Consider the following 27,709-nt stretch of genomic DNA (forward strand, 5'->3'; position numbering starts at 1 on the left):
TTTTTACTCTTCACTTTCCTTTCATCAGCACAATACTGTTTGATGTCACAGGAATTGCATATTCAGGACTTCTTACATTCTCCGTAGCTTGATGTTCTCTGTGTTACCCGTGGTAAGAACTGGGACAGCCCTGTTAGCTCCTGACATTTTCAGTCATGTCTTAATTTGAGACATAGTAATGGTGTTGCACTCAACGTAGTAATAAATGTTTGTTTTGAGGTGCTAACTTCTGTAATTAAGGAGTTTCAGTGCTCTGGAGAAAGCCTTAGTAAGTGGCTTTCTTTCTTAAATTGAAACAGATTCTTGGAGGAGGATGTGGAATCAGGAAATGATTGTGTTACTGTATTTCAGGCCAGAGACATGGTTTATATAATGGCAGCTTTTGAAAGTGCATCACTAGCAAAGGTGTGTTCATGCTTACCAAATTATTGTATTACAAGAGAATATTTTCTGCTCCCATCCTGGCCTAACTTCCAAGATCTTCCCTGGTAGGTAAAAATAATCTCTGCTTTTGACCTTCTCACTGGATTTCTGCAGGAGAACTTGTGTGGATGAAGGATAAAATCTTTGAAGTGCACAAGCATCCTCTTTTAAGATCAGAACCTGATCAGACATCAGAAGCTGCATAGTGGAGACAAAATGCAGGGAGAGATATAGAAATTTTAGCTGCCTTTTAGAAGTACTGGAGACAGTTCTCTTTTATTTATTTGTATACTTATTATCTGAATTGAATTTCACCTAAACTTCTATGTAAGCAATTAATGCTTTCTCTGGATTTAATGCTACTGCTTTTTCATTGTGTGGAGATCACTTTCTGATCTAGGACTTGGCCTGCTGCATCTTCTCTATGAATTTTGGCAGCCCTGCTCATTGTTTAGAAGCACTGACCATCTCTGAAAGTCCATAAAGTAAACTGAGGTTGTAATCCAGCTGCACATACGTAATGCCTCTGATCTCTGTCCTTTTTGGAGGTACTGCAACTGAGTCTCTTTGTGATGATGTTGTATCTGTCCTCACTGTGCTCTGTGAGAAGCTCCAGGCTGTCATAAAGTGAGTTACTTCAGTTTATAATTTGAATGTATTAGCTGGAGATTGATAGTTTCACTGATACTTGTGATTGTACTGTTGTAGTGCTGGGATTATGGAGCAAAACTGTGCTTAAATGAAGTGTTTATTAGAGGAAATATTGTTCTTGATTTGAGATGAGAAGCTAATTTGCCTTCTTTGTGCACCATTGGGCTTTAAAGAGCTTCCAGTAAATCTAATCTATAAGTAATTTCCATACAGCAGCAAAACACTTGTCAAAGGATAAATTTTCTGGTTTGAAAGCAACCGCTGCAGAAAGAACAATTACAATAGACATGGAAAAGCCCAGAGGAAACAATATGTGAAATGAATTAATATGTCCTTAGAAAAGCAGCATTTATCCAACTCAAATAATTTGCATTACCAAACATTCCTTAAATTTAGGAATATCATACACTCTACCTACTTGGAAATGCACGAGCCTAACTTTTAAAATGCAGATATTATGGGCAGTAATAGAGTGTTACTCTGTTCTATACACTGCATTAAAATACTGGAGTCTCTTGTTGGCCAGTACTGTAAGATTAAATGTTTACTCATGAGTTAAAAATTACTTGCTGTGGCATTCCAGCATAGCTCAACTAATGGTCTGTTAAGAAATGAGCCAAAAAAAAGCCTTAGGTCTTGAAGAGGTAACAAAGCAACCAAAAGCTGTGCAAACACAGCAATTATTTAAAAAATAGAAATATAGCAAGCCAGAAAAAATTAGAAACTTCTAAGGGAAAAACAAGCTCTCACTTTACAACATTGTTTCTGTATCAGTGAAATAAGATTTAAATTGCTGCTACTGCCAGTTGCAAATCACCTGAGTTGTAGTGGAAACCCAATCTGAAACTATTTTAAATGTAGCGTAATGTCTCTTAGGTTGGATCGCATGTCTGTGGAAGTAGCCTGTGATGAACTTGAGGAAATGGGAGATACACAAAACAAGCATGTGTTGGTGTTTTCCTTTTTCTACCACTTTGAGAAAAACTATGGCGTAGGAACTACCAGAGCCATAGACAGCACAGACGTCTTTGTGTGCAGTTCTCCTATAAAATGCCCTGCCATGACTATCTCTAATTACAACAAGATTTGAAAGGGAAGAGTGCCTCGCTTAGCATTATTTGATCAGTGTTAGCATTTGGGGAAAAAAAAAAGCTTGTTTCTGAATCTTCTAAAGGAATATTTATTTTCTTTTAGTTGTGTGCATAGATACAGAACAGTAAGAAGAGACCTTCAAAAGTGTGTGTCTAACAATATCAAGTGGCAAAACCAGTTTAAAGATTAATTATTTATATCCAATTTTGCCCACATGTAAAGCTATAAACAGCTATCATCTGATAAGCATTGTCCACCAAATGTTAATGACTTTGGAATACTGGATATGAAATATCAAAACTAAACTACCTAACAAGATCTCTCAAAAATCACTGAAAGTCTTTTAAAAATTATCTGCTATCCCAGCTCCCCATAAAACTGTACTAAATTAGAACAGTTTGAGTCATGCTGTAAATAAAGTATAGTAAGAAATTCAGAAGACTTAAAAATACTCACTGAGCCATAATTTACTTCATGCTTGTAATTAGGTACCCAGACTGTTAGAATCTCTATGAGCAAAGCATTGTAAAGCATTCTGATTGAATCTGAGGGAGATAAATTTAATTAGGGTGGCTTGTTAAAGAACTAACTCCATGAATGAAAAGCCTTTATTTTTTTCAAGGCAAATTTTGGTATCTCCTTCAAAACACTTTGTTGTCAGCAACTTAACTTTTGAACCTCCAGGTCAGTGAGGTGAGGTTTTAGTTTGCTATACTGGAGTGCTGGAATGGAAGGGTACAGGCTTTTTAGGAAGGACAGACCTGGAAGACAAGGAGAGGGCATCACCCAGTATGTCAGTGACCAGCTGGAGTGCGTGGAGCTCTGCCTCAGGATGGATGAGAAGCTTACAGGTCAGGTTTAAAGGGCGGGCAGGCACAGGTGACATTATAGTGGGGGTCTGCTACAGGCCCCCCAACCAGGAAGAGAATTGGGGTTGTTCAGCCTGGAGATGAGAAGGCTCCAGGGAGACCTTAGAGGAGCCTTCCACTGCCTAAAAGAGACCTACAAAAAGGCTGAAGAGAGACATTTTACAAGGGCATGTAGCGATAGAAGAAGGGGTAATGGTTTTAAACTGAATGAGAATAGATTTAAATTAGATATCAGGAAGAAATTCTTCACCATGCGGGTGGTGAGGCACAGGAACAGGCTGCCCAGAGAAGCTGTGGATCCCCCATCCCTGGGAGTGTTCAAGGCCAGGTTGGATGGGGCTTTGAGCAGCCTGCTCTAGTGGAAGGTGTCCCTGCCCATGGCAGCGGGCTTGGAACTAGATGATCTTTAAGGTCCCTTCCAACCCAAACCATTCTATGGTATTGCCATGTTCTAATTTCTTAGTCTGAAGACTGCACTAATTTAAATTTTAAGCTCACTAGAATTTGTGTTTGAGGGAGGCACAGCTATGTGTGATGAAGAAGAGTTCAGGAAGACAAGTTTTGCATCAGAACCTCTGGATTTTGTGGCAGCAGTGATGTGAACACGACAGCTACGCTGAGTTGTGCAGGAGTGCAGTATTAATTTGTTACCTGCAGGAAAAGAATTGGTAGTAAGAGGCATCAGAGCAGTCAAGAGTGGAGGGACAGCCTGTACATGCCCATGCAAGTGTCAACTGCAAGATGTTGATGATATACATTAAGATACGTTGTAAGAAAAGCTGTCAAGAAATAAGGCAATTGTATCTGGAATGTGTACATTTTTCCATATAGGTGTGGACTGTTCTGAGGAAGAGGCTATTACCTTTAAAATGTATAACCAACCAGCAGTTTTAAAGCCTCCATAGCATGTAGTTATAATAGAAATCTAGCTTTGAGCCTTGGAATTCACTATTTTCTGCATGTCATGTGAAACAGATACTGTTCTACTTGGATGAAAATTCATCTATGTGAACAAAAGGAATTCAGGCAGTGACAGAAGAACAGACATTTCTCATTCCTTAATTTCAGTTAAGATAAATCCATTCTTTACAGCTTCCTTTACGTACCATCATACATCAGAAAATACATTCCTCTAGTTCTTACCTTGAAACAAAAAAATAATGATTAAATCCTAGCTGTCTTAGGAATAAAAAACAGAATGTGAATGCAGTTGACATGGGGAGATCCTTTCATAAGGCAGAGCTCAGCTTTACTTGTCTCCTGAATCCCGCAGCTAATTCTATGAGTAGGTACAAGCACGTTGTACATTACAAGTGTGTTAGTTCCAGGTGTCCACAGGATCTTGGACATTCTTTCTCATGAAACTCGCTTTGTATTTATGGTTTTGACAGAGTAACTGTCAAGGCCCTGAAAGGTAGCTATGTCATCAGGCAACTTTCTGCCTGTAGACATTGACTTTTGACCATGGTGGCTGTCACCGAGAAAAGAGAAAAAATAACCAGAAGAGAGCAGCTTAAATGCCCTTCAGAGTGCCCAAAGAGACGACCCAATTTGAATGATTATTTCTGTTTTCTTCCTTCTCTTTTTTCACATGGATTTTTTATTTAATTCCTTACTCTGAAATTTGATCGATTAAATCTATTTTCTTTCTATTACTTACAAAAAGTAGCAGATCACTGCATGCGAACAGTACAAAATGAATGGGATGATAAGGGTGACCACACCATTGTAAATCCGTAGGAAGAAGCAAAATAAATCACTTCTGTAAATTGTGGTGTGATTTTCAAGTGAACTAATGTAATTATTTTAGAAAATTAAATAATCTTTGTTTTAATGTGACATGAATGGCATATTTTCTCTTTGCCAGTGACAATCGGCAACTTCAGCTTCTTTACTTGGAGTGCATCCTCTCCATGTTAAACAGCTCCTCTCCCAGCATGCACCAGCACAAAGGGTTCACTGATCTCATATGGTGAGTACATTGGCAAACTAATGCATATATTCAGTTTGTAAGTATTAAAAGGACCTTCTCCCCTCAGCCATGCAAACAAATCTGTAATAAATCTCCAGACGTGAGAAGAGCTTGCTGTTAACCTACTATTAGTTCATTCTGTGCATCATATAAGGTTGGTTAGGACCTCATGCTCAGCTAGCACATTAAATCCCTGTAGTGAATTATCACTGTAATGAAGTCTAATGTACTTAGCCAGAACAGAAAATCTCTTAGGCTTTCTGCAATAGTTTGAATTTGTGTGTGGCTTTAAACACACACAAATATTCTGCTTGCCGTGGGAGGGTGCTGTAGAGATTCATAGGATCATGTTACTGCTCTGATGCAGTAATACAGGAAGATAAGCAGAATTAATGTCAGATGCTGTGCTGGTGACCAGAAATGCTCATGACCTGCATTGTATAAGGACTGAGGCTAAATGATCTTTTTAGTGATTCCACTTTATCAAAAAATCCTCTTTTTAATACACTTCGCCAGAAAGGCTTCACGCCTTTAGTGTTCATATCTGCCTCTAAATTGTTCGATACCATCACCTCAGAGCACCTGAAATAATCCTTTTCCCTCTTTTTGTTTGCAATTGTGCTTTTTTTTTTTTTTAGTAGCATATGGATAACAGAGTCTTAGTAACAAAGCAAGAATGTAACTGATACGCAATTCCTTGTGATCCATGCCCATCCTGTGACCTTTATGGGTGATTTTGTTAAGAAAAGATATACATGACTGTTAATGACAAATGTATTTCTTGTGCTCTTACCCTGTAATTTTTGAAGTGGAACTGTTTGACTTAGTCCCAATTCTAAGGATGCACTATGTAGAGGCACCTGTAACTTCCCTTGCTGTCCCAGGAAAATCAGTGGCTGCGGGACTGGGAGGTCTTCAGGTTCATAATACTTGGCAGGGTTGCACAGGGACCCTGTGCTGGGGTGTCTGGGAGCTCTAATGTCAAAGCAGAATTCTCTCTCTCACGGCAAACCCATTTCAGGAGTTTCTGTTCTTGAATTTCACCCAACCCTTTGTTTATGCTTGTGTGACTGACTGTGGGGCCATCCTATAAGCAAGGTCACTGAAATGATCTCTGTTAAAAGAAAACAATTCCCGTTTTATTTTCAATTTACATCATTTTGATGATCCAGCTTACGCTGCAAATCTATAGATGTTTATATTTGTATCTATGTGTCATTGGGGCAAGACTTCTTAACCTGCATTGCTGCCAAGGAATATGCATCCTCCAGATACATGCTTAAGATGAAGTGGAACAAAAAAAAAAAAAAGGAAGACATGAAACAGTTTAAACTGCAAACATCATTTTGAATATATAGCAGTGTAAGTACAGACTAATCCAGTAGCTGTCTAGTGAAGTTGTGAACCAAACTGATAGTTGTCTTTGTTCTTTAAGGAGCTCTTGCCTACAGGCACAGAACTTTTTCCTCTGTCTGGCACTTTGTAGTCAGTTCTCAACAGAAGACAAAGAAGGGAGCAGACAGAAGATTTAGCCCTATGTTCTTCTGACAGTGTTCTCCATAGTTTAATACAGAAGCACTTTGATGGGACTAACGTGTGTGCAATATATTGCTGTTGCAACCTGTGATTATGCCTGCTTAGAGGCAAGCACATTTCTTAAGCAGTGAATTGATATGTTTTGAAGCATACCTGATTGGAGAAAGAAATGGAATAAGCAGACTCAAAGTTATTATCTGGTATCTGATTAAAAGACAGTTTTCTTTCTCTGACTTCAGGAAGCTGAGCTGTTTTAGCAAGCACATTAAGAGAAGCAATGAAAGTTCTGAGCTACATAAAAATCTTGAGAAAATAAGATGTACTTACCTATGAGGATGTAATTAATACTTTTCATGCCAAGTCATTACTTGTTATGGGTGCTTGCTCTGGGTGCCAGCTTGAACCTCTGAGGCATAGGGGTGAAAATCAGGTTTGGGACTACATTCTCATGCAACACTTGGCTTTTAAATTAGGGTCTTGCAGACTGAAGTAAAATGTTGAGTGCGTGAGTGCAAAGCTGAAATAACAGCTAATGAAGCAACGTGCTGCGTTGCTTTTGGCTGTTGCTTCACAGAAGAGTGATCTGCTGGTGTGGAATCACTTGAGTGTTCATGCAGAAAGCCAGTTGAAGGAATGATGATGTTTTTAGTGTGTAGTGGCATTATGAGGAGTTACAACGCACACTTTGAGTTACTGTGAATGGCTTTAATTATTTTCTCAAAAGCCAGTGAAACAGAGGTTCACAGCTAAGGGTACTTACAAAAATAAATCATGTGCAGTTCAGTAATGGAACCGCAGACCTTCTAGTTAACATAGATTGAGGGGTTTTGTCAGTTTTTTTTAAAGCTCCCAAGCTGGACTGAAGAAGAAACACTTGGCAGTAGAAACCTAGCATTTCTACCTTGTGAGAGGTTGCAGCCAATGAAAGAGGCAAGCATGCTATCCTGCAAAGGGCAGCACTCTGCAGCAACATGAACTTGCAAGATCAGTACCATGTTTTTAAAGCACCCAAAAGTATTTCCTTATGCACTAGCATGCTGATGCTTGGGACATGAAAAAAAAAAAAATATGTGATTTGATATTCGATCTAACCACTGCTGTTGACTGATCATTAAAACAAGAATGTGTATCTCATTTAACTGTGGGCTATTTGCAATCTGTTCCTGTGAGATTATTTTTTTCAGTTACCATCTGCTGCTTTTCTCTTTTTCTCAGGAAGCAACTGTGTCCAGCCCTAGTAGTAATCCTGGGAAATCCAATCCATGACAAAACTATCACCTCTGCTCACAGCAACATCTGCCTTGAGGCTGATTCACCTTCCTCAGGGATCTCTGATCATGGCCGGGGTTCAGGTTGTTCCTCCACAGCACCTGCCCTGAGTGGGCCCGTTGCACGGACCATATATTACATTGCAGCAGAACTGGTTCGACTGGTGGGGTCAGTGGAATCCATGAAGCCTGTGCTGCAGTCTCTTTATCACCGGATATTACTTTACCCACCACCTCAGCACCGAGTAGAGGCCATCAAAATCATGAAAGAGGTAGGATAATCTCGTGCAAATGCAGGCATGTAAAGCAAAATATTTATATAACAGTATATGTTGTTGGGTATACCATCCCATACCTTAGCAATAGGGATGTTGAAACTGCCCATTCTGAGCAGAGCTGTTGCATCAAAGCTACTCTGACAAGTATTTTTAGTTTTACAAAGTCATAATAGTTATATTTGTCTCCATAATGCAAGCTGCTATGGCAACTCCTCAGTGTTCATGCTGTGATACTGCATGGAGCAGATCTTATCACTGAGTCATGACTGCTCTTTTGGAGGAGATGAAGTACAGTGATTCAGTTCTCAATTTCTTTGGCATCTTTCCTTACTCTCTGCTGTTGCTAGAAGAAGACATTCATCCTCACAGTGTAGTATTCCAGGCATTAAGGTGAACCTGTGCCTTGATTATGTGCCAGGTTTTTAAAATACCGTTTTCTTGAGCTTTATTAGAATAGCCACAAGGAAGCTGCAAATGTCTTAAGTGGCCTTGTCAAGACCAGTCCATTCTGGCCTCTCGCCCAGTGCCTCTGACAGCACTAGAGCTGGAGCATTGTGAGACTTCTTTGAGCAGCAGCTGAAATCGTGGGCTCTTGCATTTCAGATGTGCAGCTTACTTCTAACATTGTGGAACAGGAGGCAACTGACAGAATTTGTAGGAACGGTGGTCTTTGTTCAGGTTTTGTTCTACCTTGTGCCTGCCTAGGCTGTTCTGTGTCTAAAGATGTCTCCTAACACCACACAGCCAACCCACTGGGTTTTTGTCTGAACCAGCACTTGTCTTCTTCTAATTTCAAACAATATGAAGATGACAAGTGAACATTTAGGAAAAGCTCAGTCTAATGTTTCCTGTAGGATTTATCTGTTGCCTCTTTCTGGTTATTAATATGGGCTTGTTTGTAAAGGTGCCTCCTTGTATTTCATGGTGGGCATTAACAGGACACCACTTGGCAGGTTGAGTTGGAAGGAAAGACTTTGCCTATCTTTGCATGATTCCTGTCATTTTGTAACTCGGTCACTGAACAGAAAGGCCCTCTTTGGTATATAATATGATGCAAGATTCTTGCTCTGTATTTAGGCATAAAGATAGTTTTGTGTGCAGTATCAGTTGAAACATATTCAGTCAAAATAGAATGCTCTCCAGTGCTTTACATATGAGATTCTTGTTGAATACTCTGCTCTTCTCTATCTGCTTTTATGCCTTTAAGAAGATGAAAGGTAGCTTTAATAAGTAGAACATCAGTGTGCTGTTTTCCTTTGCTGTGAGAAATTACAGCACTGGGTTCCAGGGCTTGACAAAATCATGACTCATTTATTGTATTTAAATAATGCTTAGATAATCCTCTATTAAGTTCTGTTTCCTTTCCTTTCAGATACTTGGTAGTCCTCGGCGGCTTTGTGATTTGGCAGGGCCCTGCTCTTCTGAGTCAGAATGCAGGAAGAGGTCTATTTCTAAAAGGAAGTCACATCTGGATCTCCTCAAGCTGTATGCTTTGTTTCCTCCTTTAGCCTCTTCTCTCTTAAACCTGTGCACCCAGGACACTTAAACAGTTATACCTTCAGAAGCGTACCCAAATATGAGGCAGGGTATCTCCCTGGTTAAATAAGCTGTGAAAATGGAAGAGGAGTGAAAGCTCTTACTGGTTTGTTGTCAGTCTGGACCTGTTTGTAAAAGCATAGATAACTCCCCTGTGGAGTTTGCCAAAATACCCAAATATGGTGGTTTGCACCTGGAAATTCTTGTGTTTGGGTCCCTAACCTTGCAATAAAATAACTATGTGCTTATTTAGAGGTACATTTCCACGATGAAGTCAAAAGAGGTAACTGAAAGTTTATACATTGTCAGATTGAGCAAAAAGGATTCTCAGTTCTTATAAAGATCATATCTTGCAGATAAGAAAAGATAATTTTCAGGACACAGATGGCTTCTGTTGGGTGTTGAGGTTTTTTTTCAGTGTAAGTGCTTGTCCGTAAGGGAAAACATGCTGTGCATGCTGGTATAAATGCATGGTAGCTGTTTCCCTGGGTGGCACTTTCTTTACAGAATGGCAATGTCCACATGGGAGACATAAAAATTTGTTCTAATACTAGTTGTCTTTCTCAGGAGTAGTCTTACAGGATAATTTCACCTATTTTTTTCCTGGCTATGGAAGGATGGTGTTGGATGACAGTGACATGTGCTCACTATATGTGCTGCATCACTTAAATAAACTCTGTTTTAATTGTAGTATCATGGACGGCATGACGGAAGCCTGCATCAAAGGTGGTATTGAGGCATGTTACGCTTCGGTGTCCTGCGTCTTTGCCCTGCTTGGGGCATTAGATGAGCTGAGCCAAGGGAGGGGTCTTAGTGAAGAGCAGATCCAGCTGCTACTCCAGCGCGCAGAAGAATTGAAGGATGGGACTGAGACAAGCAGAGACTCCATGGAGATCAATGATGCTGACTTTCGGTGGCAGAGGCGCATCCTGTCCTCAGAAAATCCTGCCTGGGAATCAGGAAATGAGAAGAGTCCTGATATTAGCATTAGTGTTACCACAGACACTGGTCAGACCACTTTGGAAGGGGATATGGGACAGACAACTCCAGAGGATAATCCAGAAAGTCAGAAAAACTCACTGCCATCTCCAGCTGGACATGAAAGCAAAGAGATTCATTACAGAGAACCGGAGTCAGAAACCATCGACCAGCCAGATGTTGTTCAGAGAAGCCACACCATAGTCTATCCAGATATAACTAACTTCTTATCAGTTGACTGCAAGACCCGGTCCTATGGATCCAGATACAGTGAAAGTAACTTCAGTGTAGATGACCAGGACCTTTCTAGGACTGAATTTGATTCATGTGATCAGTATTCCATGGCAGCAGAGAAGGACTCTGGCAGGTCAGATGTCTCAGACATAGGCTCTGACAATTGCTCCTTGGCTGATGAGGAGCAGACACCACGGGACTGTCCAGGCCACAGGTCCTTACGTACTGCTGCTCTCTCTCTGAAATTGCTGAAAAACCAAGAAGCAGACCAGCACAGTGCACGGCTGTTCATCCAGTCACTTGAAGCTCTTCTTCCTCGGCTTATAGCTCTTCCCAGCATAGAGGAGGTGGATGGAGCACTGCAGAGCTTCTCTTCGACCTTCTGCTCAGGTTTGCAAGCCAATATTTACTGTCCAATGAGCATGGACACTGTGACAACACTGTACATAGATTCTCTTGTAGGATTTCATATTCAGAGAACATGTCCAGAATAAGGAGGTTTGTTCTTTACAAAGCACATTCCTCCACAGCAGCACACTTCATTTAGGGCAAAGCAAATTGAATCTGCAGGCACTGATTCAAAGGGAGGTCAATCCATTGACTCGTAACGGGATCTGGATTACATCCTCAGTCAATAGAGAAATCAAATTTTTTCCAGAAATATACCTCTTCACAGGTTTGTGAAGATCTGTTGAGATTTGTGCATGCTGTCATTAGAGAGAGGTTGGGGTTGCCCCTTAGCATGATAGGGGCTGTGGGGGGACCATCACCTGTTTTGAAAGAGGTTTAAGTAGCTTACTACATCACTGCATTACCGTTAGTAATGCCAGCCTTGCAAAGAAGGTGATAAAAATTCCACATGAGTAAGCTCCTGAAAGGATAAGAAAAGAGAAGCGACTCTCTTCTTCTTCTTCACTCTTTTGTTTATCTTAATATTGCTGTCTATCATGACAAGAAATGCAAAGCTCAAAGCTCAGACCAAGTGAAAAGTAGATAAAGATCTTACCTTTTAAGAAATGAAGAACCTGCAGTCTTTCAGGATTAGAACCTTTGGGATCTTGACTTGGTCAATCAAACAAAAAATACCATGCAAAGGCTAGTTTGTCCTGTTGATAATATGTTTAAAATGTGTATAAATGTATGTATTTTTGGAAGGGTTTCTTTTTGCTGACAGTGGCCAAGTAGAAGTGTTTGTTAAACTATATTTTTCTGTTTCTTTAACTTAATTCACATACAGTTGCCTTTCCTGTTGCTCCTCTCCTAATCATTGCTTCATTCATTTGTGCTCTCTCACACACATTAAACTCATACAGAGTCAGAAGGGATGCCTCCCATCATCATACAGCATAATTTAGATATGAAGCTGAGTGAATAAGCTGATATTCCTGTTATCCTGTTTAAATGCTGACCAAATAAGCCTTAACTCAGGAAGATGGTAGATTCCTAATTAAGGTGCTCAAAAGCATCTTTTCTGTCACAAGGGTTTTCTTTTTCCTAAAAAAGAGTGATCTTGAGGTTAGGCCAAAAGACCAGGACTAGAACTCTGCCTCAGACTTTTGTGAACCTCTTCCCTCATGCATGACTATACCACTTCTTTTGTCTTTTATCTGTCAAATCTCTTTAGAATGTTTTAAAGCACTGGAAGAGGAAGACCTAGCAGACTTCTAGATTTTAAGGCTAAATGTGGCTTTTGTCATCATTCAGTACGGCTAATACAGTGAGAAAGAGGCTGTAGTATGGAGGGTATTGATCTTTTCTCCCAAATAGCAAGTGATAGGACAAGAGGAAATGGCCTCAAGTTGGCAAGGGGAGGTTTAGATTGGATATTAGGAAATAATTCTTCACGGGAAGGGTTGCCAGGCAGGGAAGTGGTGGAGTCACCATCCCTGGAGAGGTTTAAAAGGCATTTAGACGAGGTTCTTAGGGACGTGGTTTAGTGCTAGAGTTGGTTAGGTTATGGTTGGACTTGATGATCCTGAGGGTCTCTTCCAACTGAAACTATTCTATGAATCTATAAAAGACTAAGTTTGCGTTTTTTTCAGGACCTCCTTTTACCTGACCAATTTGATTGAACTGTTCTCTCTGTTAAGACAGTGCACTAACCTCATTGGTTATTATAGCTGGCAGAGTTTTATAAAGTTGATGATCAGTATTGTCTTAATTCAGACATAACTATTCTCATTAACTGCAGTGTCAAGGCATTCATTCTAAAAATTGTGTGCAACTGTGTGAATATCATAGCAAATGTTTTTAGCACCTCCTTTCAGTTTTGATTCCATAGCTTTTAGTGGCAAGGGTTTTGTGTTGTTAAGCATCATTGCAAGATTGCATATGAGCTAATCTTCTGCTTTTGAGATCTGAGCATCTCTCAAATGCAGTTGTTTATTTTCCCATATTTTAGAGGAAATTAGGGACAATATTTTTCCCAAACACTTTTGGGTGCTCAAATACATTCCAAATATGTAGTAGCCACTTCCAAACACCTTTTTAATTGTAGCCTTGTATAGGAGGTTGCACATTTAAAAAAAATATTTTAATGCAAAATTCAGTGGGCTTTTTTTTTCTTTTACATACCTCTTTGCCTTGAGGTTTTTATTACCCTATCAGATTCTAGTCCCCAAGGTACATATTTAAGAGAAATAAGGCATCAAATCAGTATATTCCAGCTACATCAATGTCATGATCCTCCATCCAACAAAGTGTTAAGATGCATCTTTGACTTCAGTGGTGGAGCCACTGGAGCTACTCACAGGCTACTTTCAGGCTTGTAGTTGCAGTTTTGGTACTAGGTAAAGATTTTCTGTTAACATTCACCAGGAAAAATCTACCCCAAGCACAGGCCAGCCTGTGTGGGTGTGGTTTGTGGCCAGCCCTGTCACTCCTCTTCCACAAAGGTTGCTCCTTTGAACAGCTATTCATTTTTTAGACCCACCCTGGAACAGTTACTCTCTTTCTAAATCCGCCCTCAAACAGTTACTCACCTTATCCACGCCCCCAAAGTGACGACAGTGGAAAGTCCGAGAAGGCAGCAACACAGAGCTTGCAAACCCTCACGAGGCAAGAAAAACATTTGCTTCTTTTCTGTGTGTGGATTTTTTTTTTTTGTCAATGGTTTATTGTGTTTTGTCTAAGAAGAGGCATGAGCTTTATGGTGGGAGGAATATGTTCACAGTAAACCACTGCGGCAGTTAACAAATGACACAGCTTTGCTTCATCATGTAGCTAACCTTGGAAGCTGTTTTTTTGTTTCATGTCAAACATTCCTCTAGGATAAAGCTTAGACCTTAATCTTTCCTAATTGACATTATATGAATGGATTTCGCACTTGACGTGAAAACCATGAAATAGTTGGAGTCATGTGGGGGGGGGTCTTAATATTTATGGTTTTTTTCATGGCTCAAACTACAGATCATGGGGATTCATTTAGGTATTGCTCATACTTGTTTTGTGTGTTTCTACCAGTAGATCAGCTAACTAGAAGGAACATGTACATACTGTCCATCCTACCTGGGGGGGAAGGGATTGTGCCACTAGGCATGGTTGTAGGCTGGCATTTGATACAAATAATGTTTTCAGGAGTACTGAGTACTTACAGGTGGCTTCTGGGCCTGACAGAGCTGCAAATGCTCAGCTGTCTAGAAAGCAGATCTTGCAAAAATTCAACAGGGCTTGGAGTTGTAATGACTTCCAGCCAGCTTGGCTCCAGGTATTTGACCACATAGGTCATGGAGAGAATGATGGTCACAGCCTGATTACCCTGCAAGGTGCTGAGCACTCCAGTCCCCATCCAACAGCTCACTTAGCCAAGGCAGATTTGATAGGGGGTTTAAAAGGGCTGTCACCCTCATTAAGCCATGGGGTACAATCTATGCTCAGTTAAGTACGGAGGCTTTGCCTCCCCTCTCCAGTTAGCATTGCTTTGGACCTGGCAGTCATCCCAATGAATGCTAGTGCTCCTTGGGTATTTCAAATTTAGCATGTTGCTTTTCCGGACTGCGACTGGAGTGTTCAGTTTGCCTTGCAGCACTGCATTCTAGATGGACTACTTATTTTTCTATTCTCTATTCTAGTACATTTAGTAGAGTAATTTCTACTGACAATTCATTAACTGTCTTAGCAATCTGTTACTGCTGAAATGCTAGGGTTAGTTTCTGATTTTGTTTTTCCCAGGCAAAATCTGTGTAAAATGTGAGAGCTCACATGGTGTTTTTGTTAGGTATGATGCACTCACCGGGATTTGAGGGAAACCTAAATTTCAGCTTCCAGACTCTAATGAATGCAGACAGTCTCTACATGGTCTCACATTACACTTTGCTGCTGAACCTAAAATTGGCCAACTCGGATTACTACCGGAAGAAGCCTGCCCAAGCCCCTGTGTTGCTGGTGAGCTGGGGAATATGGGAAAACTGTTAAAAAAAGAAAATTTGTTTTGCTTCCTTTCATGTAAAACAGCCCACATGTAAAGCCTTCAGGCTGCTTGCTAAGTGGAGAAATAATAATTGCAAATCAAGTGTTCTCCAAGCTACTTATGAATCTTGCATGATATATGTCATGCATCTGAATTACACAGCTTCTCTGTAATTCAGGGAGGAATGAATGCTGCTTACTGATTATCATTGAAGTCATTTTAATGGATACTCTATCTTCAGATCAGATCTTCATTAGCATCATGTGATGCAGCACGTATTGTTTGTGCATGTTATCAAGTGACATACCTTCATCTTGCAACTACTTTTGAGCATAATGACAAATTTCCTGCTTAATACTTGATGTGTATTTATGCAGGTGAAGACATGAGAAGTTAAGAGTGAAAAATAATTAGGTTTTAGTAATATGAACTGATTATTTTTGTGTCACCTGGGATTCCTCAGATTTTTGGGCTTTTTTAAAATTGTTTCGTAGGCTGCAGGAGTTATAAAATATGAATCTGTGTATTTCAACTAAGTTGACCAAGAGAAATAATCTCAGAGTTTTCCTAAACATTAAAAAATAAATAAATAAAAAAATCAGCAGCTGCCAAAGCAATTCTGTGTGTCAGAACCTTCCCTAGGTGTAACACTGTGCACAGTGGGCCTGAGCATGACCTAAGTATTATTGAAAATAATTCAGATATCTAATTGGGCCCCAGTTTGTCTGTGGTGACTTCAAGCCAGAGGGCCCGATTGCTGAACAGGCAGCATTAAGTGCCACAACTTCTTTTTATTGGAATTTACACTCTACCCCTGCCTTATGGAAATAGTGAGAGATCAGCATGTCCCATTGTTACTATGCAAGACCTGTCGTTTTGATTTGCATCTTGCATGAGCTGCAGTGAGAGAAGGGAAAGCTCCTTGTTTGTGTCATTCTTCATTGTGATCCTTGGTTAATTCTTACATTTGCATAACTTCATTTCTACTCCTGCATTCCCTCAAGCTGAGGAGTAGATCTGGGGGCTGATGCTCATGCTGTAGGGCTTACTGTTATCTTACATCTGGCTTTTATGGCTCTCTGCAGAAGGAATTCATGAAGCAGGTCCAGTCCAGTGGAGTGTTGATGGTATTTTCCCAGGCCTGGGTTGAAGAACTGTACCACCAGGTACTAGAAAGGAACATGCTGGGGGAAGCTGGATACTGGGGAAGCCCCGAGGAGCACAGCCTTCCACTTATCACCATGCTGACCGGTCAGTGCTGTGTTATGGTGGCAAGGCTAACTTCCAAACCTGTCTAAGACAAGCTACAATAATATGCTGCTGCTTTGCATTACATATAGAACAGCATGTCGTCATGCAACATGTGGTGTTTCACAAAATTACCAGTAGAGAAGGAATCAGACTTAACTGTGGCAGGTACTTAAGTGTTTGTTTTGGATCAGACAGAAAGATTTTGAAACGTGGGTTTAAAAACAAACTCTCCCTGGAGACAGGGAGAGTAGGTTTGTTCACTGAACCAAAACATCTCTTAGCTTCAATTCTGGTAGACTTGGTAGCTGTTAATGATAGGTGGTAAGGCTGCTGTTTTCTTGATGTCATAGCAAAGCCATTTCAGCGTGCCTGTGGTGCAGTGCATATAAAAATAGCAGCTTCTGATCCTGGAAGCCTTCCACAGATTGAGCTCCCCTTGGTTCAGATTTGTGCTATGCCAGGGATATGCCAAATGGCACTGGAGAGAAGCTGAAAACCTGGAGCACCTCTGACAAATTCTTAAAAACAATCCTTAGCTTCATTTGAGGGAAAAAATCAAATGGTATCAGCTGAAAGGCAGTAGGATGTCTATGATATTGTATTGATATAAAATGCACTGTCTGCTTGAATGTGTATGCTGTGTGATTATGAAGAGGTAATTAAAACTGTGTATGCAGGAAGAACACTGGCTTCAACTGAGCCATTAACTGGTAATCAAAGGGCATTGCTCTGAAAGTTTCTTTGCTAATGGTATTGAGCTGAGTGTTGCTTTTAGCTATTGAGTGGAGAGCAGAAAGAAGCACTTTGGAAAAACAACAGCCATGAAGTATGTGGAGAAGAGACAGACGGACAGGGGCTTCTAGAAGGGAAATCAATCTGATGTCCCTAACATTAAACTCTCTGTGAGAAGCTGGTCTTTTGTTGCATTGGAGAAAGGGTTGTATTTCTTTGGCTGAGACTGAGCCTACATAGGTCTACTAAAAATTTCATTTAGGAAGTTCTGAACTGCAAAAAATATCATTAAATCCTTGCTGAGAGTTCTCTTGAATGCATAACTTCAGGGGAAGAGGTTTAGGGGCTGATGCTTCTGAGAGTGGGATATTTGCCCTCTTCAAGAAAACATTAGTTATACTGGGTTAAGCATGAGATGCCACAGCTCTTGTTTATGCCAAGGCTTCAGAAGGCTGCCAGAAAAGAGCAACTAAAAAACATACCTGAGAAGTCAGGCGCACTAGTACTTAATTTGAGTGAAGAGCCAGTAGGAGACACTTTCCTTGTACTATCTCTGTGTCAAATAGTAATCTGTTATTTTTTTAATGTTCTGGCAGACATCGATGGCTTGGGAAGCAGTGCAGTTGGTGGCCAATTGATGGCATCTGCTTCAGCTCAATCTCCTCTTTCCCAAAACCAGAAGACAGATGATTCTGTTGTTGCAGGTATTAAGACTGTATTATAAGCATAAACGTATCTATCAGCAGCGGGTTGTTATATACCATAAGAATATTTAGATAAATTGTGTTTTAGAACAACAATGTAAGGGTTGTCAGTACATCCTATATGTTAATTGGTAACCCCGACATGCAGATGACAAATATCACTTGTTTTCTTACCACTGATGATAAAGCCGCTGTTGTGTCATTTTCCAGGAGTAGTAGTAATGCATTTCTCACTCCAGGAGTTGCTTTTGCCCGATACCTTTTAATCGGCTGTTGGAAGAACTTGATTGACACTTTGTCCACACCACTGACTGGCCGCATGGCAGGCAGCTCAAAGGGGCTCGCCTTCATCTTGGGAGCAGAAGGAGCCAAGGAGCAGAACCAAAAGGAGAAGGACTCCATCTGCGTGAGCCTGGATGGACTGAGGAGGGCAGCCCGGCTGAGCTGTGCTCTAGGTACTGTTGCATGTGGGATGTCATAGCAGACTCATAAAATAGGATGCTAACTTTCCTTGAAAGAATTTAGGAGAGAGAAAAGCAGCATCCTGTTCCAGTCTTGGATAGGAACCTAGACTGTAGGACTCCCCATAGAGCGTACTTGCCCTAGAGCCAGCTTTCCTTGACACAACCTGTTGTTGAGATTGCATGGGACTAGGGAGGAAATGCTGGTTAAACAGTAATTGTGTTGTTGCTTTCCAGGAGTTGCTGCTAACTGTGCATCTGCTCTTGCCCAAATGGCTGCTGCCTCCTGTGTCCAAGAAGAGAAAGATGAAAAAGAAATCCAAGAGCCCAGTGATACTATAGCTCAAGGTAACTACGTGATTAAATTACCTACCTTATTTCATATTGCCTGCGAAGATGCAACTGGAAAGTACTTTGCTACACACAGAAGGACAGAAGGGAATGCTAGTACTGTGCACCACTCACTTGTAGGCATATGGGTTGTATGTCTAGAGGCTTCAGTGCGTGTTGTGCTGTCCTAGGTTCTTAACAGTATGTCACATTAATTATATTTTATATGGAACTGAAATCAGTGGAACAACAGATGAGCCAACAGCATTTTTGAAATGTGAACTTTTTAAGCGTTGTGATACTAGTATGAGTACTAGAGAGCATCAGAGAAACAATTTTTTTTAGTATTCTGGGTGGTAATATAAGCTGAGTTTGCATCTCTCTCCCTCTGTCTTGTGTATACATCCTTTGTTGTCTTTGTCATCATCAGATATTTAAAACTGTTTCTGAATCAAGTTAAATGAAGCTGGAATGAAAACATGATAAATGTATAACATGTAAAAAGTTCTGCATCTCTACACCACTACTTCAAACCCAGTGGTAGTCAATAAAGCCAACTGTTGTCTCCGATGTCTGAAATGTGAAATGTGTCTGACATCAGATTTCTAGTGGCAAGAAGCCCATAACAAAACACAGTGTTGCACAAATGACCCTGCTTGGCACTTAAATTTGGTGTCTCAGTAGAGAAAACAAAATTGAATAGGCCTGAGCACAAACTAGCTTTTGGCCACTCTGCCAGATGTGACTGAAGTGAGTTGGCCAGGCAACGCTGAAGCAAGAGGAGGCAGTAGCAGTGGCCAGGGGCCAACAGATCTGTTCTATGAAAGCTTGCAAAGCTTCAAAATTTGTTTCCATTCCAATGCAGCATGAAAATTAAGCTTTTCAGAGATTCTCAGGAAAAGAATGAAGGCCAAATGCTTGTAGTTCAGCTCAGGATTAGTTTTGCTTTGGCAAGTGTACATTAACAAAAGCTCTTTGGTGGAACTTTTGTGTGGAAATAGATGTGAAATCTGCAAACTCTTTTTTTTTTTTTTTTTTTTTTTGTTTCTCTCACTAGCAAGGGAGATTTTGGTAAAAATAAATATCTAGTTCCAAAGAGAAACATCTATTATCACTGGCAGTCTGCATCTGTTCTGTGGGCAACAAGATGTGAATTTGGGGGTGGAGGGTGTCAATCCGGCATTGATTTTTTTTCATGCATATAAGATCAATCAAAAGGGATTTTAATTTTAAAACTGCCTTATGTATATTAGGAAGAAATGTGTTTCTCTGATTTTTTGTGGGTTTTTTTGTCTAAAAGCCATGTTCTTTTATAGCTTTCAGACTGTATACCTTTGCCATCACCCTATATACAAACCAGTGTTTGTTTAAAAGATGGAGAAGCTAACGTTGGTATTTTTTATTATTTATTTTTTGTGCTGCAGTGAAACAGAAAGTGGAGCAGAAACTGGAGCAGATGGGGAAAGTGCAGGGAGTCTGCCTGCACACTGCTCATGTTTTGTGCATGGATGCAGTCCTTAATGTGGGCCTGGAGATGGGAAGCCACAATCAGGACTGTTGGCCTCATGTGTTCAGGTACCCGCCAGCATTCCCAAAATAAACAGAATTTATACCACACTGCCTGAAAGTAATGGACTGAGAAAAAGGACTTTACATGCTCTACGAGTATTCTGTATAAAGTGTCAAGAGTGAATTAACCACCAGTATCTGTAAGAGAAAAGATTATGCTGTTTTCCACCACTATTCAGAGGCAAAATCAATGCTTAGAAACTTCAAAGTTACCAGAAAATTGTGGCAGACGCAGGTACCTAAGTGGGCTTTTCATACACCACCACTAAACTATTTGCTATCTAAGCACACGGGAGGCCAAACAGTGTAAGAAAACACATTATCTATGTGTAGTCTGAAAATTACAGGTCAACTGATGATGGTTTGAGGAAGATATCCTGTACATCATACCTACTTCAGATGTAGAAATCAGTGCCTGTGAGTTGGCAGCAGGTTTCCATGTAAGGTGGCTTCTCAGAGTGAAGGCACTGTGAGGCAGCCAACAGCTGTAATTGCACTGTCCTCCTGACTCCCCTCTGAAGTACAGACCCATGCTTTTCTTCAGCGAACCTGGTGATTAGTGGGGGGCGGAGCTGTTGTTTTGGGGGCTTTTATTCATCTTTTGCTTCTCCTGTTTGTTCTCAGGGTGTGTGAGTACATCAGCACACTGGAGCACACCCACTTCAGTGACGGTGTTTCCCAGCCCTCCCTTACCATCACCCAGTCACAGCAGGCACCTGGAGGGCTGCACCCGGACTCTGAGCCTGGAGAGTCTCCCCAGGCACTGACCCCTGAGCAGGAAACCACCCTCAGCAGCAATCCTGTCATTCAGCCGGTTTCTATTCAGGAACTCGTCAAGGAGAGCAGTAAGGGCAGAGCTTTTGACTTCCGGGGAGGCAGCCTGCTATGTGGGACCAGTGCTGCCAAGGCTGTTCTCACACTCTCCACACAAGCTGACAGGTAAAAGCAGCGCTGTCAGGAGCCAGAGTCCCTGTTCCCAAAACAGGAGCAAAATGGACATTTCTGTGGTTCAGTTGGGCTTGATTTTGCCTGTTGCAGCTACTTGCTTCAGCTGAGTTTCACAAAACAGCTGCATGTGTGTCACAAACAGCAGTTCCTAAAATATCTGTTTATCTCTGCAGTACCTGCCGTGCAGGTACAGGGCTGAGTATGTCTGTGCACAACAGTGAATACAACAAGTAAATGAAATGCATCCTGAGAGTGGTGGATTTATTGCTTGCATGTAAATTAATCTGTCGTGTTCATTAAAGCAGATGAAATAAATGTCTTGTCCTGACAGGAAGGGACTGAATCACAAGACTGGTGTCAGTTAGAAAGCAGCTGCTTCTGTCAGGACCGTGTGGACAGCTTGTCAGCCTACCCCAAGGTGTCCAAAGGAGGAAAGGCCACCACACATGGTCACAGAACGGCTAGGTTACATGTCCCTACAACACAGTCTGCAGACTGATACGTCAGAGACTTCTTCACTTTTTCTGCTATTCTTTCAGCAGCCCAGGCCAGAGTTGAATAATTTTTTGGATTTGCATGCTTTTGATACCTTTTTCTCTCCAGCTGATATTTTGCATTCTTGATCTCTGCTAATAGAAGGCCGTTATTTGTAAATGCAGAAGAAAAAGTAATGCATACTGGCTCTACTCATAAGAATTAGACCTTGTGCATGGAAAGTACCTTTTATTCAGGAAACTCACAATACAACTTGGTTCCAAGCATGAGAGAATAGCAGTACTGTAATTTTAACAATGCAGGTTTGATTTCCACACTCTTACTTCAATATGGATGTTATTAGGACCCAATCCACAGTTTTCCAGGGCTATAGTAAGTTTTTCATGGAGAGCAGTGTCAGAAAATCATATTTGTGTCAACTTGTGGCTGCACCCTGTGAAGTCTCACTGTGATCTCTCTGGAGCTCATCTCCTATGTAAGCATAAATTTACTGCTTTAAGGGTATTGATTTTAACTCTTAAATCTTCAGAGCTCATTGCAGCTGAAGATAACATCTTGTGTTTAGATTCCTAAATAGGAATTCAGGTACAGCGACTTTAGGTTTAAGACCTGAATTAATTTTTCATGGAAGGATTTGTAACTTCAGATGGAGCAAACTGGTGTAACTCTCAAGTCAGTGAAGCTATGATGATACGTGTTGTGAGGACTGGGCATATTCTTACTGTTTTTTTTATTACTGGTTCATGAACTTCTTAAGTATTAAGATACCTTAATGGGAAAGCATTGATTCCTTGAAAAAGTGGCTTTTTATTTTATTACCACAGTTTTATCTTGGAAGGGTACTGGTTGGTCCTACAGCACTCTACTTTCCCACCCTCCAATCAATAAAGCTTCTAGATCAAAGTCTTTCTGTAGCACTGTATAAATGAAAAAGTCCTCAGTAAACCGGTGTGTCACCAGAGGCAACACATAGCAGCCATGTAGAGATAAGAGATTTCCTCTTACATACACATTTAAGTCTGCATCTCATGAATTTTCCAATTAGATTCTGTTCTTTTACTCACAGGCTCTTTGAAGATGCTGCTGACAAGCTAAACCTGATGGCATTGGCAGGCTTCCTTTACCAGCTCAAGAAGGCTTCTCAGGCCCAGCTTTTCCATTCAGTCACAGATACAGTTGATTACTCCCTTGCAATGCCAGGTAAATTGCCTGCAGATCCCTTACAGGCTTCTGTGTTTCATATACACCTGTACTGCTTACAGGACTTGCTTTGTATTCTTACGGTTTAAATTTTTCTGATTTAGTGTAATGAGATCTTTCTGTAGGAATATTTCAAAGTCTTTAGAAAAGGTGAGCGCTTTTTTTGGCAGGCACTACATCCATACCTGCTATGAAACACTTCAGAGGACACTGATTTGTGTTTTGAACTTTTTGGGTGTTAATTATCCACAGACATCTAATCACAGCCCTATTTTTGGAGCCCAATCCAGTAAGGAAACTTGAGTGAATGTAGACCTAAGACAGTGGATTTAGGTTAGACATTTGACAGTGGGATAACCTCCGAAATGTTCAGAAAATAGATGATAGCAAACAAAGCACACAACTGAAGAATATTGATTAACGCAGTGGGATTTGTCCTGCTTGCTCTTCCCCAGCAGAGTGGAGAACATACAAACAAAAGCCTGTAAATTGTCATTTCCACCACTGTCTCAATTGGTGGACTGGACCCAAAGGAAGATAATTTGCTTGAATTTTACAGTGCCTTTAGAAGTTACATTAATCATATGGGATTTGTTCTGTCCCATGGCAGACGTGGATTTTATCTGGTATATATCTCCAATTTAATCAGTTTCCTCTCTCCCTGAAGTGTTACTTGTCATTTTCTCAATGTGACACTTCAAGTTGTTTGGTTTTTGCTCTTGCTTGTCTCCAGACCTCAACATTCATCACTTTATTTTTAATAAATAGTGACCCTGTTATGTATTTAGTAGGCAATCAACAATAGTTAGTAATAATGAAACTAAAATTAGGATAGAGCAATTAAATGCTTTTTTTAATATTAAAAGTGATGTGCTCCCTGTTTACATCTTTCATTAGAGATAAAAGCACCAGCGTATTTTAGATGAGAGAATTAATGTCTTTCTAAATGTTGTAAGAGCAGTGGAAAATTAATCCCTTTCAGTACAAAATAACGCATATTACTGGCTGGGGAACGGAAAAGTATTTTCTCACAGTCTTTGCTTCACATGCTCTGCTTGATAAATACAAAAGGACAAACTAAAACTACATAAACTGCAGTTTTTATTCTTTCCTGTAGATGTCACCAAAGGTTTTTGCAACTATTATTTCGAGTCTTGTTACCAATTTTTTAACTACTTGCTTAACTTTTCCAAGCCTTTGTCTTTAAAATGTTTCCAAAAAAAAAAAAATCACTTAAATCAAAATAAAATGTGTTTAATAAGTTGTTCTTAAAACTTGGGTCTATCTCCTGTTCTTTTACCTGCACAGACACAGGCTGTGTTTTACATTGATTTTTTTCTCTTTCTTTTTTTCCTTTTTTTAACTCCACCACCCCGCTCCCCCTGACTTAATACTTCTACCTTGATTTATATTCCAATTTAGACATCTAGAGATGAAGGAGCTGCTGTTGCGTAGATTCAATTTATTTTCTTATACTTCCTTGTAGGTGAAGTAAAATCTACCCAGGACAGGAGAAGTGCACTTCACTTGTTCAGACTCGGTGATGCTATGCTCAGAATTGTAAGGAGTAAATCTCGCCCATTGCTCCACCTCATGCGCTGCTGGAGCCTGGTGGCACCTCACCTTGTAGAGGTAGGAGCGAGGGAGAAAGTGGGAGTGTGTGCAAGAAATGGCAAAGCTGAAACAGCTGGAGAAGGCTTGGTAGCTCTTAAAACGTATATCAACCCTTAAAGTTGTCAATTCTGGTTATACTCTTGTTGGGGTATTGTATATGCTGTTTCATATATTGTGATACTGGCATTGAGGAGTGCACTTTTAAATAACTGAAATGGGCAGGCCCAGGGACATTGTGTTCGATTTTTGCAATACAATACTTACTGTGTGTCCGTGGTGAAAAAAATGAAGCCACCCTAAAAGGTTACAAGTAACTCCACCATCTACCTATTTGCTAAGTAAAGGTCTGCATCCTTACAAGTCTTCCCATTAAAGGATGCAGGCTTTCTTTTCCCACATAAAACCAGCTCAACTGGGAAGATAGTGACATATTTTCCTTTCCTTCTCCTTTCCTAATAGCCCATTATGTGGAAAACTAGTGTCTCGCCTTTGCCTACCAATCTGATATGACTTTAAATACTTTTTATGTTTTGAACATTTTTAAGTCTTTTGAGATCCCAAGCCAGTTTAAACTCAAGTACTTTCCATGTTTTTAGAATGCAGTGCTGCTCAGTCTTTTTTGTTGACTTCAGTGCAGACAAGGGCATTACTGGGAAGGAGCAATATCAGGGAAAGGACAGAATTTAGCATAACCTGCATAGTTACTCAAAACAGTAACTTCGTATCCAGATTTATTAGTGTTTAATTCTTTAATAGCTCCTCCAAAAGTGATGAGAACCTTCTCACTTTAAGCTCCATAAATAGCCAAATAAAAAGTGATATTGGGTCATGCATAGATAGGTATGGTCAATATATGCACAAACTACATTTTTTAAGGGAAGAATGGTCACACAGTAGAAACAAAAGATATTTCACATGAGCTCTGTTCTGTGGGGTTAACTTATTTATTTTTAGCTCTGTGCTTTTTGAATCATCATCAGACCTTCCTGCATCTGTGAGACTCCAAGCAGCTCAGAGTCTCAGTCACCTATTTCCATGGCAGTACTCTCCCATTTTCATGGCAGTAGGGTCCCTAGTCTTGTTAACAGTGAAGCTGGTTTTAGGGTTCAGCAGCATGAAGTGCCTACCTCCCTTAAAAATGTTTTGCTAATAGCAAATTTTTTGCTTGGACAAACTGTAATACTCCTCCTTTCCCTGCAGGCTGCTTGTCATAAGGAGAGACATGTGTCTCGGAAGGCTGTCTCCTTCATCCATGACATCCTCACTGAAGTGCTGACGGACTGGAATGAGCCTTCTCATTTTCACTTTAATGAGGCACTTTTCCGCCCCTTTGAGCGTATCATGCAGCTAGAGCTGTGTGATGAGGATGTCCAAGACCAGGCAAGTCAGCCCTGATCAGGGTGTCTGTATCTGACTACCATGCCCATAAGAAGGATGGTCTCCAGAGTGCACTTGCTCCACTTGAGAGCATTTCCAATGTGTCCTTCATTATCTTCAAGGAATCAGGAGGGATCTGCTTACATAAGCCAGCATTGTGGCAGAGCATGGAGACAGTACACATGGCTTTAAAGCAATTAAATAAAACTTTTTATTATCTAAAAAAAAAAGTAATAAATTACTCCAGACTGACATAGTGAAATCTAGGAATGTGTTTAAAGCCATTCTCATTTCTTCCGAAGTTCTATCTATGTATCAGTTCTGTTTTTTTGTTTTTTCTTTTAACCTCTCCTACACGGTCTGCAGGTGGTCACCTCTATAGGAGAATTGGTGGAAATGTGTTCTACCCAGATCCAGTCAGGATGGAGACCCCTGTTCAGTGCTCTGGAAACAGTGCACAGCAGCAGCAAGTCCGAGGTTAAAGAGTACCTCGTAGGAGAATATTCTATGGGTAAGGACTTACTGAACTGACTGTTTCATATGTGCTTTTGTTTCCATGTGTTATTCCTTGGTGCCACAACAACTGACTCAATATATTAAAGTGTCCTACCTGAACGGTGGCACTTAACAGTGGCACTGCAACAGTCCAGAACTGCACTGAAGTATCTGCTTTATTCGTTGTGGTGGGAGAGAGAGCAGAGGTATTTTTCTGACTTTTTATCTGTTAGATTCTGGCAGATGACTAGAATTAAAAATAAATGTTTTGAATATTCTTGAGCAAAACAGTAGTGCAGGAGTACTGACCTTGGCTGGGCCCTTGTCACTGTCCTGCTAAAGAAAGGAAAGTATAGTTTTTGCAGCCACCACACCTTATGTGGAGTGTCTTTCTTACGATATGAAATATATTGCTCTTATACATGAGGGTAAGTTAGTGTGGTAATCTAGGCAAGTGCTTGTCCAGGTACTTAATCACAAGGTTTCAAATTGCTAGCACCATTACGAACCATGTTTGCCCTAAGAATGATTCTGTATCTCTCCCAAAGGTTGCTTGTATGAGTAATATAGGAAAATCACTTTAATCTTTTCTTTTGCCCCATTCGAAGGCATTTTTAAGTGTTACAAGTCATGTGTAAGGGATATGATTTTCCTCCTAAATTCTGTCTTTCAGATCTGTTATGATCAATGGCAAAATGCAAGTGTATACAGCTTTTGAAGACTGATAATCTACTTAGGAAAAGCAGGGATATTTTGCCACTGTATAGACTGAATACTTTTCCAAGTGACTGCTCTCATCTTGGCAGTTATCAAGTACTAAACCAGAAACCTCCACAAAACAGAACTGTTAGCTACTGAGCTGAGTTCAAGAGCTCAAACCTGCCCTTAGCATTTGGGCAGGCATAAGCTGATATTTTTCACAGATCAGGCAAATGAAGATGTCTCTCTTACTTGCTGTGAAGGGCTATACCAGTTACCTCATGAGCAAGAGAAGGTTTTACTTCAAATATCATTTCTCCCTCTGCCCAGAACAGAAGAGATTCTCCAGATTCAGTTAAATTGTTGAAAAACAATTGGAAAATCACCTTTATGGGGGATGGCGAAGAGTTCTCATCTTGTTATTTCCCCAGGGAAACGCCAGGCTCCGGTGTTTGACGTCTTTGAAGCATTTCTAAATACAGACAGCATCCAAGTCTTTGCTAATGCTGCCACCAGTTATATTATGTGCCTTATGAAGTTTGTCAAAGGACTGGGTAAATATTTTTATTTTTCTTTTATCCTCTTAAGT

At 40.4% G+C, this 27,709-nt stretch overlaps 1 protein-coding gene across 11 annotated transcripts in view; it reads left to right on the forward strand.

Annotated features, from left to right (window-relative positions):
* Positions 1-27,709, forward strand: part of ARFGEF3 (ARFGEF family member 3) — an 89,345-nt gene that overhangs the window by 40,682 nt on the left and 20,954 nt on the right. For 8 of the 11 annotated variants that reach the window (XM_065057144.1, XM_065057145.1, XM_065057146.1 and 5 more), the window contains 18 exons: positions 972-1,050; positions 4,903-5,007; positions 7,759-8,083; positions 9,462-9,574; positions 10,317-11,227; positions 13,811-13,894; positions 15,054-15,220; positions 16,331-16,496; positions 17,825-17,932; positions 18,172-18,387; positions 18,631-18,741; positions 20,148-20,298; positions 20,917-21,231; positions 22,802-22,935; positions 24,422-24,567; positions 25,750-25,929; positions 26,293-26,437; positions 27,552-27,674. In XM_065057144.1, coding sequence (XP_064913216.1) covers positions 972-1,050; positions 4,903-5,007; positions 7,759-8,083; positions 9,462-9,574; positions 10,317-11,227; positions 13,811-13,894; positions 15,054-15,220; positions 16,331-16,496; positions 17,825-17,932; positions 18,172-18,387; positions 18,631-18,741; positions 20,148-20,298; positions 20,917-21,231; positions 22,802-22,935; positions 24,422-24,567; positions 25,750-25,929; positions 26,293-26,437; positions 27,552-27,674 — 3,579 coding nt within the window. The remainder of the gene's footprint in view (positions 1-971; positions 1,051-4,902; positions 5,008-7,758; positions 8,084-9,461; positions 9,575-10,316; positions 11,228-13,810; positions 13,895-15,053; positions 15,221-16,330; positions 16,497-17,824; positions 17,933-18,171; positions 18,388-18,630; positions 18,742-20,147; positions 20,299-20,916; positions 21,232-22,801; positions 22,936-24,421; positions 24,568-25,749; positions 25,930-26,292; positions 26,438-27,551; positions 27,675-27,709) is intronic. The other 3 variants (XR_010471397.1, XM_065057139.1, XM_065057142.1) reach the window with 1 other exon arrangement.

The sequence above is a fragment of the Columba livia genome, chromosome 3 (assembly GCF_036013475.1).
Source record: "Columba livia isolate bColLiv1 breed racing homer chromosome 3, bColLiv1.pat.W.v2, whole genome shotgun sequence".
Taxonomy (NCBI): Eukaryota; Metazoa; Chordata; class Aves; order Columbiformes; family Columbidae; genus Columba; species Columba livia.